The following is a 15585-nucleotide window of genomic DNA, read 5'->3' on the forward strand; positions in this document are numbered from 1 at the left end:
TGGGAAAAAACTATTTTTTTGTATGGTAAGCTCAAATAAAAAAGGTTAGTGAACAATGAATGGTACAATGAAATGAATGGAATAACAGCTTTGAGGGGGGGGGGGGGGGGGCTGTTAACATCTCTGTGTCATAATTATCAGGAAATATGCATCAAGAAAAGTTTTTCCAAAGAATAATAAGTCAAGCTGAATCATGAGTAGATAGTAGCAGCTGACTGTGTGTGTGTGTGTGTGTGTGTGTGTGTGTGTGTGTGTGTGTGTGTGTGTGTGTGTGTGTGTGTTAGTTATATAAGTAGCTGATTTTATGTCATACATAAAATATATGTATGACATATATTTTAATGGGTTAAAAAAAAAAAAACAGGGGAGGTAGAATTACAGATGCCAATAGGAGAGCACTGTTTTTAATGTAGTTGCTCTGTTTTGAAGGACTATGATTTTAAGTCAAACAATGCTAAAAAAACCAGAGTAAGGGATATTTTATTTGTAACATTTGCTCAGAAGAAACATCTGAAGTAAGAGAGAAAATTCAAGCTTTCTGGTTGGTGTGAAAGCTATATAGTGTTCCATTAAAATAAACAAACATGAGCAATCAGTAAACAGTTTTATCTTGATACACTTCAGAAGTTTAATACAAAAGTATTTATATATTTAATGTTTGGTAATATGTTCTTTTGCATCATGAAATGTTTGGATATGTGCAAAAGAGACACTTTGGATTCGCTAACAATTGATCAGTAAGTGGTTCAGGAGCTGTCAAATTGGCAGCATGTGGTCCTTCTATTGATTATGTGCGACTTGTGAGAATATTATTTAATTTCTCACAATGTTTTTTTTTTTTTTTTTTTTGATTTGGTAGTTATTGGCGCATCGGCTTCTGTGGCCATATTGCACCTCCCAAGGTTTTTGCAGTACTTTGATCCAAGCCCGAGGCGGGAATCGAACCCGCGACCTTTGGGTTGCCGGGCAGGTACTTTACCCACTCGGCTAGCCCGGTCGGCTTCTCACAATGTGTTAACATTTCCTCCTCTTTAAAAAAGGCAACAAACCTTGTCAAAAACGCTTTACGAGAAGTGTGATTTTTTAAAATTTATTTCACAGATGTCCAAATTCCTTAAATTTTTGTAATTTTTGTATGTACCATTACAATTTATTAAATTTAAATAAATAGTTGTGAACCTTATGGGTCTAATTCTTATTTGCACGCAATGTTCCACAGATTTAATCACTGTAGGGCAGATATTTGTATTGGTATATTAAAAAATATATATTTTTATAATGCAGACTGCCAGTAAGTACCAAAGATACAATTAGCATTTCGGTGGTTTGAAGTTGGATAGTGGGTAGTGTAGGTAGTGTAATATGGAACAGCTGGATGTGCACATGCAGTTTACATAACACTTGGAATTAACTTGGACAAAGGGTTGCGATTTTTTTTCAAAAAAAAATTATAAATCGGATTCTTCAAAAAATTGTTTGTGACAAAAAAAAGAGTCCAGTTTTATTTTTATCAATGTTTGAATTACACTTTCTCTAGACTGTATGATATCTAGCCTCGTGTCATTTTTTTTAAAAAAATTTCCATGGAAATTATTTAAGAAATTCAAGAGGTTGCTGTGAATATTTTTTCAAAGGCATCTGATCAGGTTATCACTATATGTGATAGTAGATGGCTGTTTTCATACTTCTCAACCAATTCAAAAATACACTAAGGTTCTGCTTTTTTTCCTACTCTTTTCTTCTATGATACATCTTATCAATATTAAAATATATAAGAACAATGAGGTTCATATTTCATTTTATGATGATAATGTCTTTTTTGTGCTCGTTCATATTTGGGATGATTTATTATAGTCCTGAATTTCAAGGTTGGAGCCTTCAATTGTTGATACTGGATATTTTGGATCATCTGTTTTCTTTCGAGTGCTAAAAAAATTCATTTAAGTAATTTATAAAATTTTAACTTAAGTAATATAGTGAGAATCAGAATAGAAGGGTTTCATTAAAAATGTTGAGGTAAGTTTCTTTATTCAATTTAATTAATTTTATCCATAAGAAACAAAAAAGCCTCTGAAAATCAAGTAAATGCCTCTGATACTGATGCATAAAATGGCTATGGTTGATATATTGTAATACTATACAGGAACACACAGTTTAATACCAGGAAAGAAAATCCACACTACGATATAAAAATGGTGATATACACAATATCATAATTTTTCTCCCAGTAACTTGTTTTTGCAGTAAACTGCATTTTCATAAGTAATTTGAGCCCTCAATAACAATTTCCTTCATTATTAATATCAACTTTCAATATTAACTCTACAGAATGAACTGCATTTAAAATCAATAAAAAGATATATACTGGCTAATATATTCTAAAATATTTCATACACCACGGCACAACCAATTTAGAGACTCAACGAGCACACCCATAGATCGGTGATACCTAAATATTTAATTAGAATACATTTGGAAAATTAAAATTATCCCCATCAAAGTCCAACATTATCTTTAATTAACAAAGACTATTTATAGTCTGAAATCATTAACATAAATAATTTATCTTTAATTACATTTGCAACCTAAGAAGAAACTGACAAGTTATATTTCTTGAAGACACAAAATAATTATGCCTATTTTTAACAGGTCATGAATTAATGCCAGAATGATTTAAAATAGTCCCAATTATTCTAACATAACTCATTATAAAGATGTATCTACTGTTGCCATAACCTAATGTAATTCCAAATGTAGATCACATAATCAATATCTGTGCAATTCCCAAAGATGAAGAGGAAGAAATTTAAACTATTAGTATCTTTAAAAACTAATCTGAAATGTTACGGGATTAATAAATTTGTCTGATATATAAAAATTCACTGAACTAGCTAATCTCTTAAGGAAAACTGATACAGCATTTATGAAATACAGTCATTACTTACCCTGTGTACATAGTTCATTTCAGAAAGATACTGCATTCCAGCTGCTATGCCTCGTAACATTCCCACCAACTGAATTACCTGAAATTTTCCATCGTTTGCCTGCAGAAGGAAGAAATATTATGTTTTGTAGAATACATTAATGTTAACTAGTTTTGAGAATTTATAATGTAGTAATTATGCATTATTTATTAAGCTTGATAACAAAGTTTATTTCTATTCAAATTACTTCATAACTCTGTGCTGGAAAGGACTAAAAATAATAAAAGGAACCAAATATTCTCAATAGGATAGGAGGTGAAAAATGGTTTTCAGCTCGTGTATTTCTTTTTTATCAAATGTGTAAGAGTTATAAGTCACTTCATTAAGATTTAACATTCCAGTTGTTTTTCTGATTCTTAAAACCTATTATTTCGCTTCATATGCTAATTCAAAAACAGCTAACCTATTTCCCTTATCCTAACCTATTTAAACTGCATTTATATTAAGTACATTTTTTTTTTTTTTTTAAGTTTTCATTCTTTCATGCAAATCATTTACTACCATTATATTTACAAAAATAACATTTAGGATGCTGCAAATAGTTAAAACGTTGTTCAAACAAACAAACAAAAAAAGGTAATAAAACCTGATTTAAAAACAGCTATAAATTTATCTAGTATTCATTAAAGAGAAAAAATGTACTTTATTAATCATTCACTGTACAGTGGTACCTTGGTTTGCGAGCATAATTTGTTCCGGAAACGTGCTCGTAATCCAAAGCACTCGTATATCAAAGCGAATTTCCCCATAAGAAATAATGGAAACTCAGATGATTTTCCATTGTGAATATGATTAATACAAAATACATACATACCTTTTTATATTTTTAAAAGCAATCGAATTTATTAATTATTGGGTAGAACGACTTTCACTGTCACTAACGGAATCACTACTATCTGTTGACTTTTTCTTTTTGTGCGACTTTAACAAAGAACCTCTCCAATGACACTTGCTTTTGCCTCCTTTTGAGGATTTCGCGGAAATATGACATTGCATTGTCGTTAAACAGATTCATCGCTTGCACTGCCACAGCCTTATTCGGGTGGTGCTTTTCTACAAAATTTTGCACTGTTTCCCACATTTTACACACCTCCCTAATCTCATTTGAAGAGAGGGATGTCTCCATTTTTTTCTCCTCCTCCTCAGACGAGATCTCCTCCATCACCCCTTGCTGTTGCTCGCGATGCAGATCCATCAGTTCGTCGGTGGTAAACTCCTGGTCATATTCCTCCACCAGCTCTTGAATGTCGTCCTTATTCACCTCCAGTCCCATGGTCGTCCCCAAGGACACAATTTCATCGACAACTGGCAGCTCCTGTTCATGAGCAAACCCCTCAACGCAATCAGACCACAGTTTTTTCCAAGCAGAATTGAGGGTTCTCTTGGTGACCCCATCCCAGGCTTTATCGATGATTTTGAGGCAGTTTACGATGTGGAAATGATTTTTCCAAAACTCTCGGAGGGTAAGGTTAGTTCCTTCGGTCACCTCGAAGCATCGCTGAAATAGTGCCTTGATGTAAAGCTTTTTAAAGTTCGAAATGACCTGCTGATCCATGGGCTGGAGTAATGGAGTGGTGTTGGGAGGAAGGAACTGGACCTTAATGAATTCGAATTCTTCCAGTAAGTCGTTCTCAAGGTTTGGAGGATGAGCAGGAGCATTATCCATAACCAGCAAGACTTTGAGTGGCAGTTTTTTTTCTAAAAGGTATTTCTTCACTGCAGGACCGAAGACCTCATTGATCCACTCAACGAACAAGATACGAGTGACCCAAGCCTTGCTGTTGGACCTCCACATAACATTTAACTGGCTCTTCTGCACCTTGCATTTCTTGAAGGCTCGTGGATTCTCAGAATGATACACGAGCAGGGGCTTGACTTTGAAATCACCGCTTGCATTAGCGCACAGCAAGAGGGTGAGACGGTCTTTCATGGGCTTGTGACCGAGCATTGCATTCTCTTCTGCTGTAATGTAGGTCCTCTTTGGCATCTTTTTCCAAAAAAGCCCCGTTTCATCGCAATTAAAAACTTGCTGCGGCAGGTAACACTCGGAAACCATGAGCTTCTGGAACTCGGCAACGAACGCCTCAGCTGCCTTAGCGTCCGAACTCGCAGCCTCTCCGTGCCTCACAACACTATGGATGCCACTTCTCCTCTTAAAGTTATCAAACCATCCCCTGCTCGCCTTGAAGCCTTCTTCGTTTTCTGTAGACGTACCTGGCTGTTTACTGACGAGGTCGGCGTACAAGGCCTTTCCCTTCTCACAGATCAAGTTCTCGGTCACAGTATCACCTGCTAGTTGCTTCTCATTTATCCACACCAAAAGCAACTTTTCAACATCTTCCAGAATACGTGGCCGTTGCTCTGATATTCTCGTGACTCCTTTCGCTACATCTAGTCCCCTTAGTTCTTCTTTCTTCTTTAATATTGTGCAAATTGTTGACGTAGACTTCTTATAAAATCTTGCGATGGCGGCCACTTTCATACCTTGTTCGTGCTTCTCGATGATTTCCTTCTTAATTTCTACCGTAATCATCTCCTTCTTCTTACCGCCTTCCTTTTCAACCCTCTTCTTCATTGGGGCCATTTTCGTAGTGTACAGTTAATAAATAACAGTCACTAAATTTGAACACAAAAAAAAAAATTGCTTTACGCACATACACGTGGTCACAAAGCTAGCACGAATGTTCACTACAATGTTGACTGTATACGAATGAGGTATGCCAACTGAGACCGAACATGCGAGACGATTAACCACAATCCCGAGCAGCACGTGATCACGTGACGCTCGGTAGGCAATTTTTAGGAAATAAAGCACAATTACAAAATGAGGAGGCACCCTTGATACACATAAACAAAGCTGCGCCCGTGTAGCAACTGAATAAACAACACCATAAAGGCAGAGATACACTATTAACACCTCACATTTTCCTAAAGCACATTTCAAGGGGTTACTACAATAAAACAATAAAAACAATTTCCAGTTGCGTTTCTGCTAGTGGAATCTGTTATAAACTGGTAGTAAACTCGGTCTAATTGCATTTGCGATTACTGTATACCGATAGCTGGAATTGTGTTGGTTTTTACGTTATTATGGTGAAATGTGTTTCCCCTTCACTGATATAAAACACATAAATACATTTTCGGAATCTTCTCTTCATTCCCATCGTGTTGCGTTCATTTGGGGTGATTCTGTGTTCCACTGCCATTTCTTGTAAACACGAAGGCGAATCGTGCATAAGCGAATTCGGTTCGTGTTATATAAGATATCGTTCCCCTATTTATAAATCGTGTATGATCGAATTCGTGTAGTGTAAACACGTGTTATACGAGGACTGACTGTACTCATATTGCAAGACCTCGCTCGTTTATCAAGTTAAAATTTATTAAAAATTTTTGCTCATCTTGCAAAACACTCGCAGACCAAGTTACTCGTAATCCAAGGTACCACTGTATTTAGTTTATTTTTAAAGACATCAAAATTCCTTATATTCATCTTTATTTTGAAATGCATCTAGAAGTTCACATCCATACAGAAACAAGTGTACATGCACATGAATACAACTGAAAAGTAAGTTTTCAGTTTAAAAAACTAACTTTTATTCTAAGCTGAATGATGCACCTTCTTTTTTTTATTTCATTATATCTATCCAGTATATTTATTTTCTAATAGCTACTTTTAATATAACTAATTGAACAGGATGCAAAGTCCTTATTTAAAAGAAATAATAACACTTTCAAATGTTATCTTGATTTTTTTTAATAAGGATTTTAATTATGTTTCAAAGCTACAAGTCTAGACATAAAGTTATCTGCTAGAAGAGACCTTAAGTTTTACAAAATGAGTAGTTGGTAATCATATCTCTAAGAAGGAAAGCATGCACAAGATCTGGATTCTTTTGAATATGACTGCTTATTTTAATATTTTATTTAACCAAAAACTGCCTTCAATAAATTATGTGATCAATTGCATTTTAACTTTTTGGCTATAGATCATATATTTCTGATTTCAATAAAATTTTTTCAGTTCTCTCTTCCCCCAAATCAGGTGGTAGATGACTTTCATCAACCGGTGAAATACCACCACTTTGCTTATTGGAGGCTTGAAGTGGTGAAACCCATGTTTAGTCTCTAGAGCAAAGTTTCCGGCATCCTCCTCTCCCCATACTTCTCCTTCAACCCATGCATGGTACTAAGTACTATAGGTTTTGATACCTTTCGTCTTTGGGGTTTTCAATAAATAAAAAAAAAAAAAAAAAAAACCCGCCTTCTAGTTTATTATTTTTTGATTTCTTAGTATTTTAATTTGTTTTACAAATTTTTTTACTTCTTTCTATGTATTGTAGTTTCATATTATTGCCAGTTCTTATGCACTCACAGCTAGAACAGTGGCTAGTATAACTCTTTCTTCCCTAATGTGTGAAAACTGCTTTAGTCAGTTTTATCTGAAAGGGAAGAACTTTTGTGGGTTTTTTTCCACATGGTTTTCCCCCCCTACCAAACAACATTTTTCATCTCAAACATTACAGACAAATGCTATATTAATCCTCATGGGCTTGGCTATCTAAGTGTGTATTCTAAACAACCAAACATCCAATTTCAAATTTTATTTTGCATAACTCTTCTCAAATTGTTTCTTTTTATAAACTAGCAACAAACTTAACTTTCACTGATTTCTGTTCGTCTCATGATTCTCAAATATTTTTAACTATCCATAAAAGTTTGATTTTATATATATAAATATATATACAGTTGATTCCGGTTATTTGGGACACATCGGGACTAGTACATTTTGGCCCAATTAAGCGGCTGCCCCAATTATCCGATGTTTCATATAAATAGTTAAAAATACAATGTACCCCTCCTTTACAGTTAGTTCACTGTACAATCAAATCACGTTAAGACGAACTCAACATAGTAAAGTACCGTTCACTATACGATGTGCAGTAAGTGCCAGTCATTGTGATCACGTTTGTGAATTGAATTTTAATTCTATTAAACAGCGATTCTAATTAGCGAAAATAGGAGGAATGTTATCCACAGGCTATAAAAGAAGATATATTAAGCACAAATTTACCCTTTATAACCTTACCAATTAAAAAATTAAATGATATGTGAAAATCGGAAGAATATACATGATAATCGGATAATTAATACGTACTGGAATATGTACATACTAACTAGTTGACATTTCTGTTCACTGACATTTGTGGGTGGGGGTTAAAATTTAAAACAGTAAAAAGATAAGTGATCAATAACAAAGAACACGGCAGACACAAATTGCAAGTAACACAATACGTGCAAGTGAGAACGGAGTAACGAGTTAAGAAGGTTTAAAAATAGGAATGAAGAGAAGATCTGAAAATTAATTTTTTTATATGATTGAAGATTCCATGGAAGTGTAAACACATTTTACTATAATAACCCACAGAATTCCAGCTGTCGGTATTATCGCAAATTCAGTAAGATCAAGTTTACTATTCGTTTATGATTGCACTAACAGAAAAGCCCAATAAACAGGTGACTGCTAATTGTTTTATTGTTTTATGGTTGCGACCTCCAGAATTTCGACCGAACCACGTGGTACCATCGGAGACAATCGTAGGGTAATCTCCAGTGCTGTGGTCTCCTGCCCCGATTAAATGGCATGCTGTCCTAATTAAGCGAAGTAAACCCTGGCTATTTTCTTGATTGGTTTCTGTTTTTTTAAGATTTTCCCCAAATAAATGGGGAAAGCGGTGGCCCGATTAAGCGGTGGCCCAAATAACCGGAATCCACTGTATATATAAAAATCACACTTTTGAGAGAATATATTTTGAGTATATATTTTGCATTCTGGGTTTCTTTCTAATTATAACCAATTTAATATTCTTATTTTATTTATCAGCATCTAATTTTTTGTAATCTGTTATCTATTCTTTAACAGCTAGCAAAGTTATGGAAAATATACCTTATTACAGAGCTTTAACATAATTTGCATAATCTTAGAAATTTTTAAAAAAGCTTTAATGTAAGCAAATTTTACAATAGGATGATAATACTGATGAAAAGAGAACTTTCTAAATTTCTTTACTATAAATACTTAATTTCAAGTTTCATGGGCTGCTCTCAGATGTCCAACTGACAAACATTCATTGTACAAATGTTTATCAACTAATACATTGAGTAATATGAAAGAGGTTTTATTTATTTATTATAAATCTTATTTACTTATTTGTAAAATAATAAGAGAAGTTTACCTCAAAATAACTTAGATAGTATGAATCAGATCTGTAAAGCTCTGATTCATACTATCTAAGTTATTTACTTACATATTTAATATACGTCCTTTGCATAAAATATGGGAGCTTTGAAAAATACACAAGAGATATCCTGAAATCCCAATTTTTTCCTATTTATGCAATAATCTCCCATGAAGGACCATAGTAAAAACTTTAGTAAAGTCTAGATGCATAATATTCAAGTTTTTTTTTTTTTTTTTTTTTTGTATCCAAACGAAAACATTGGGATGTTAAGTACTATAACCTGTCATAGTAAATAACCAGACTGGTCAGCCAATACCTCCCTTTCACAAGCCAGTGCTGTGATCTTTTTTGGATTCCATGCATAATGAGGTGATCCTGCAATTGCACCCCTAACAAGACTCTTATGATCTTGCTCACCACAGAAAATGCAAATAAAAAAAAATAATAATAAATTCAAGTTTTATAATAAAAATTAATTCAAACAAAAAATTCGTTTATTTACACTGCACCAATCTGGGTGCCTTCCAATGGTGAATATAACAGCATGTTTTGATTCCTAGTACTAGATCTGTTCACCTATACTACACAAATAACAAGTGTATTATTAAATATACCTAACAGAAATAACTTTCTCTTTGTGGATATATGAGTATAGTAGTGATATTGTTGTGCCACAAAATTTTAGCCTCTTTAAAAGTGTGCCACAGCAACAAAAAGGTTGAGAAATACTGCTCTAAGCTATAGTTTCCCATCACTTCTTTTGGTCCACCCTTGTAGATCAGAGAAACAATAGCAATAGTGCTTCTCCATTCCAAGGGATCATTCCAGACTCTGATGGATTAGTGAAAATCTGATGCATTCACATGCCACATTTTTTTGTATAACTGGATGCATGCTAGAAAGCACTGGGACCTTCCCCTCCCTCAGACTCGGTAACTTTTCAACAGATAGTTTTCACATTTATATCATTAAGTAGTTCTCACAGATATATCACTAAGTTTAGTTTGTTCAAATGCATATGTAGAACAGGGGGTAACTAGGTTTGGATTATGCAGATATCTGTGCACTCAGTCTAGAGATATATATATATATATAGGGTGCAGCATAGTGTACACAGAGTGTATAGATGCACAGGATGGAGTTGCCCAATTCATAAAGTTATGATGATGCATTGCAATGCAGTTTCTGACCACATAAGGAATATCTCTGCATAAAGAATATCTCCAGGTGAAATTTTCCCTCTCGTAATTTTTTAATGATGAATATTGTAAAAGGCAAAGTAATCAGTATAACAATGGTATGAAAATTACAAGGTAACTGTCCTTGTAATTTTCAATATAAGAATTGTGCTACAATTACAAAGATGAATAATGCAATATTTTGTGAGGGAGTGAAAGTGTAAAATGTTGGTGCTTGCACCAGGCACACTATAATACACATTATTAGAAGGCATGTGCAACAACACTATCCAAATGTTTTACAGATAGCCAGGATATGTGTACAGGTCTCTGTATGCAACATCTTATGCATTACAACCAAGAGGAAGCTGGCCTTTCTTCAACAGACTGCACTTGAGATTAATCATTAGCCAAAAATAAAATCAAGTTGCAGTGGTTGGTGGATTGGTCATTTTGGATGGAATTGATATAGCAACTGCTTTAGTCACAGTACACTGATATAGTATGCTAGTTCTTATAGCATTAGTATTGTATTATATCTGTACAAGTGTATTCATTCACTGATTTACATGTTATACAAGCTGAAAAACCCAGATTAATTTTAGGGACCCTGCTCCTTCTGCCTCAAACTGGCTAACTACAGCTCAATATTAAAGATGTTAGAATTTCCAGTCTCCAAGAGTATTTCAACCCAGATATCTTCATATGTGTGACAAATAGTGAACGCACTATACTGTCACAGAGGACAATAGTTTCAGTGAAAACATTGCAACTCTTCAATGCCAAGGAAGGCACATGGCATGCCTAGTACCAGTAGAGTTTCTTTGACCACTACAGACCATTACTGAACTTTCTGCAACATGACAATGATAAATGCTGAATGATACTGAAAAGCATTAAAGTATTCACAGCAGGCAATAAACAGCAGGTGCCTAAGCACTGTTAAGTGGTGGCATTGTGTTACTATAAACCAGCTAGGGTTATGAAGGCTACGCTGGACAGGTTTTATGTGATCAAGCACCCTTCCTATAGTCAGGACCTTTTCTTTGTACTATTACAATATCTTTGGAATTGTAATAATACAAAATGTCTGAGGTGCAAAGCACTCATTTATAAACAGATGATGATATGATGACCACAGTAATGAGGTAGCTTAAAAAGCATTCACCTGAATTCAATACCATGTGATTGAATAAAATATACATATCTGTTGCATTTCAACAACTCATATTTTATTTAATTTCTCAAATGCATTTTGTTTATCCACTAAGGAGAAAATTAACTATAACTGATTAATTATAATCAATCATCAACATTTTTTGTTGACCTACAGGAGGCAAAATCTAATAGCACTTACCCTTAAAAATGTATCAAGTGAGCCATTTTCCATGAATTCTGTAATAATCATTACAGGATTACTTTTGGTGACTACTCCTTGTAGGTATATAACATTTGGATGATCAAACTGTCCCATAATGCTTGCTTCAGTAAGAAAATCCATTCGGGCCTTGTCTGAAGAACCTGGTTTTAGAGTCTTAATTGCTACAGTAATTTCAGGTTGACCAGGAATTTTTAACTTGCCTCGACAAACATCACCAAATTCCCCTAAAAATTGTGTAACAGTTTTGTTGAATATGCATATACTATGCAATAGGATTCTTTAAAAAAAAATTTTTGCACAAAATTCATAATAAATTCTGATTAAATAAATGAGGATAAATAAAATATTTATCCTCATAAATAAATAAGGACATTAAGAATACTGTCTTTGCATAGTTCCTATGCAAAGACATTATTCGAATCCCAAATTTTGCATAGTTCCTATGCAAAGTTTGGGATTTGCTTGATAGTTTTGCTAATGTTTTTATATAAAAACAATCTAATATGGAAACGATCTTATTTCAATTGCTATTGATAAAATCAACTGAATGGTCAATCATTTCAGTAAAAATCTATATAAGAAGTATTATAGCTTAATTATTGAAAACGTGGACAGTCTAATCAAGTGCCCTTTGCAATATTAATGAGAAGAATGCTAAGAAAATGCCCGTGAGTCTTAAGGCAGCATAGCTTATCATTCATAAAATGACACTTGCTACATGTTGTAATACATGGAAAATTACCAAAGATAATCTGCCATAAAACTGTGTGTGCTTTGTTTCAAACATATAAATAACACACATGGAACTATTTGTGTTTTGACTTTGTTTTAGGAATAAATTAAAATGCAGTTTAAAGTTTTTTTAAATTTAGTTTTTCAATCTCTTAGTTGTTGGTGCTAAACTTAGCTGTCAAAGAAGAAAATTCCTTGTCAAATGAATTTTCAAAATTTAACTAACATTAAAAGAATTGTAATGACTCTTCTAGTTATTTAATACTTTTAATTCATTATGAAAATGCATTTTATATATTACTATGAACAACAATAAAAACATGGACATATTTTTTTAATGCTAATTTCGAATATGCAGACCATATGCAGTCCACTAGCTCTCAGTTCCCAAAAGTTTTCATGTACTCAGATGTTAGCCTGTCTGTTCATATTATTTGGAATTCTGATTGAGAAGTTCTGAAGTCAGGAGTTTTCTAGAGTTTGATGCAATGATCAGTTTATAGCAGTCTCTAGGCTTTTCTACCTCACCTGCTTGTCAGACTCTCTGCATGTCAGACTGATATATAAGGCAAACTTCCCAGATAAGGTCAATCAGTTGGAATTATGAGGGTGTGAGTTAATGTTCTTACATATTAGTAAACTTATGCTCTTTTTATGGTTTTTGGTGCCAAATGCAGTTGAATGTGCTTTTAAAATTACATCAGTACATTAATTCATTATACAGCTTTTGTTATGTGGTGATTAGATAATTAAATCTCACAGTCCATAATACCCCTGTGAAAGAAAGTAAAAAAAAAAAAAGTAAATTGCAGCCATTATCAACCCACTGCAGGATGGAAGCCTCCTCAACAATTCATGCTGAGGGAAATGGACCATAATCTGCCACGCTGGTCCAATGCGGGTTGGCAGATCGACCGTATTTAGCAGTCAGGGGCTTGAACCCAGGTCTACTCAAAGAGTGTGTGCCGCTGCACTCCCGTTGCAGCCATTACAACCCACTGCAGGATGGAAGCCTCCTCAACAATTCATGCTGAGGGAAATGGACCATAATCTGCCACGCTGGTCCAGTGCGGGTTGGCAGATCGACCGTATTTAGCAGTCAGGGGCTTGAACCCCGGTCTACTCAAAGAGTGTGTGCCGCTGCACTCCCGCTCCTGACCACTCGGCTACGGAGTGAAAGAAAGTATGAATTTTATTTTGGCTGCAAATAGAATTTAGAATAGAATATTTAGAATAAGAAATGAGCTTGTCATATATGCTGCACTAATTGTGCCTCATGTCTCAGAGGATGCTTAAAAAAATAACGCACTGCTGCCATTCACTGTTCCTATGGTGAATGGCAATAATACTTTAATTATTAAATAAAAATAATATGAGAAAGTTAATCAATCATGGAAACAACTGCTATTTTTCCCTAACTGAAACTGAAAGTCAGAAAGGCAAAGACAGAAAAAAATAATCAAGTATCCATATATTCCATCAGCCACTAGACCAGTAAGTCAGAGTGATGAACTACCTGCTCCTATTCCTCCAGAAACACATTCATAAGAAGAAGAAAACACAGATAGTTCAACGTTTGGTCATCTGATTTAAACAAGTTCTCATCTTATGGATTGTTGACTGTTTTTTGAAAGTGGATATTCAATTTAATCTCTGATCACTCAATTACAGGTGATGTTGATGGCTTTTTTCTTCTAACTTCTTCACTAATGCTGGTGTTCCCCAAGGTTCATTTCTTTCTCCCACTAATTTCCTCTTGTTATATTAATGAACTTCTTCCACTGATTGGAAATCCTATCCATAGCTTTGCTGATGATAGCACACTACATTCTGTCTCCCAGGTTGAGAAACCTTGCCCTCCACAAGCAGCTTCAACTTATCAAATATCCACCACCAATTCCTAATGCTCATCAGGGTGCTCTTACTTAGAAAAGCTTCAGTTCTGCAAACTGCAGCATCTCGAGACTCAGCACCTGCGGGATGATTTTATTGAAGTGTTTAAAGCCATGAATGGAATGAGTAAGCTGAATGTTAATGGTGTTCTTCCACTTGCTGAGCCTACACACATAAGGGGCATAAATTCAAGTTGAGGTAGGATGATTGTAGGATAGATGTGTGGAAGTTTTTCTTCAGCCAGTGGGTGGTTGATTGTTGTTGTTGTTATGGAGGCTTAATGGTACATAAGCTGCTAAGGCTATAATGTGCCTTTGATTGTTGGAACAGGCTTCCATCTGTTGTTGTGGAAGTGGATGGACTGTTCAAGGAAGAACTAGACAAATTCTTGGAGGGTATGGATGGGTGAATTGTGTTTGTTTTTTTTTTTTTTTTTTGGCTGATGTGTGTAGTGGAAGAAAGCTTGCTTTTTTCCATCATTTGCCATTACTACTACTACTGCAGCTGGGGTGATGTCCCCAAAACCTCTGTATTCAAAAGAGGGCAGTGAGGTTAATTAATAACCCACTTCTTACAAAGTCTCTCCACTCTATCTCACATTCAGATGCCTTTTCTATAGGTACTTTCACAGATGCTATTCTTTGGCACCATTCTTCTGTATTTGCATCTGTAATTCCCAATTCTCTCCCAAACCAATCTGAACATGATGGCAACCAGTCAGCACCCATAACTCCAAATTCACAGAACCAACTTTTCCTATTTATCCCTTCTACTCCTGGTCTCTGGAACAACCTTCTTTCATATGCATTTCTGAAAATTACAATCGACAGAAAATCAAGTCCAATGCCAACAAGTATCTTCTGTCTCTCAGCCTTCAACCCATGCAGGGTACTAAATACTATACATTCTAATACCTTTTGTGTTTGGGTATTCATTAAGAAAAAAAAACTGCATTTAGAATTTAGTGATCTTGAAAAGCACACAAAAGGATGCAGAAATCCACTCTAAATTTTAGAAAAATATATCATCAAGGATAACATTTTAAAGCAAATGAGAAATGTTTATAAAAATGGCAAATATACAGTGGAATTAAAATAAATGCCAGAAAATGGTTTACAGTTACGCTTGGAGTTTAGCCTTAAACTCCAAGGGCAGGTGTGCACCTTATTACCACT

General features: G+C 34.6%; 1 protein-coding gene across 1 annotated transcript in view; it reads right to left on the reverse strand.

Moving 5' to 3' along the window:
- LOC150085339 (ephrin type-A receptor 4-like) overlaps positions 1-15585 on the reverse strand; it is a 212235-nt gene that overhangs the window by 16027 nt on the left and 180623 nt on the right. Inside the window, exons 12-13 of the mRNA XM_090374533.1 lie at positions 11762-12009; positions 2946-3044 (exon numbers count right to left, since the gene is read on the reverse strand). Of these exons, the coding sequence (XP_090230659.1) occupies positions 2946-3044; positions 11762-12009 (347 nt within the window). The remainder of the gene's footprint in view (positions 1-2945; positions 3045-11761; positions 12010-15585) is intronic.

The sequence above is a fragment of the Mastigoproctus giganteus genome, chromosome 5, assembly GCF_048544385.1.
Source record: "Mastigoproctus giganteus isolate SK-2022 chromosome 5, ASM4854438v1, whole genome shotgun sequence".
Classification (NCBI taxonomy): domain Eukaryota; kingdom Metazoa; phylum Arthropoda; class Arachnida; order Uropygi; family Thelyphonidae; genus Mastigoproctus; species Mastigoproctus giganteus.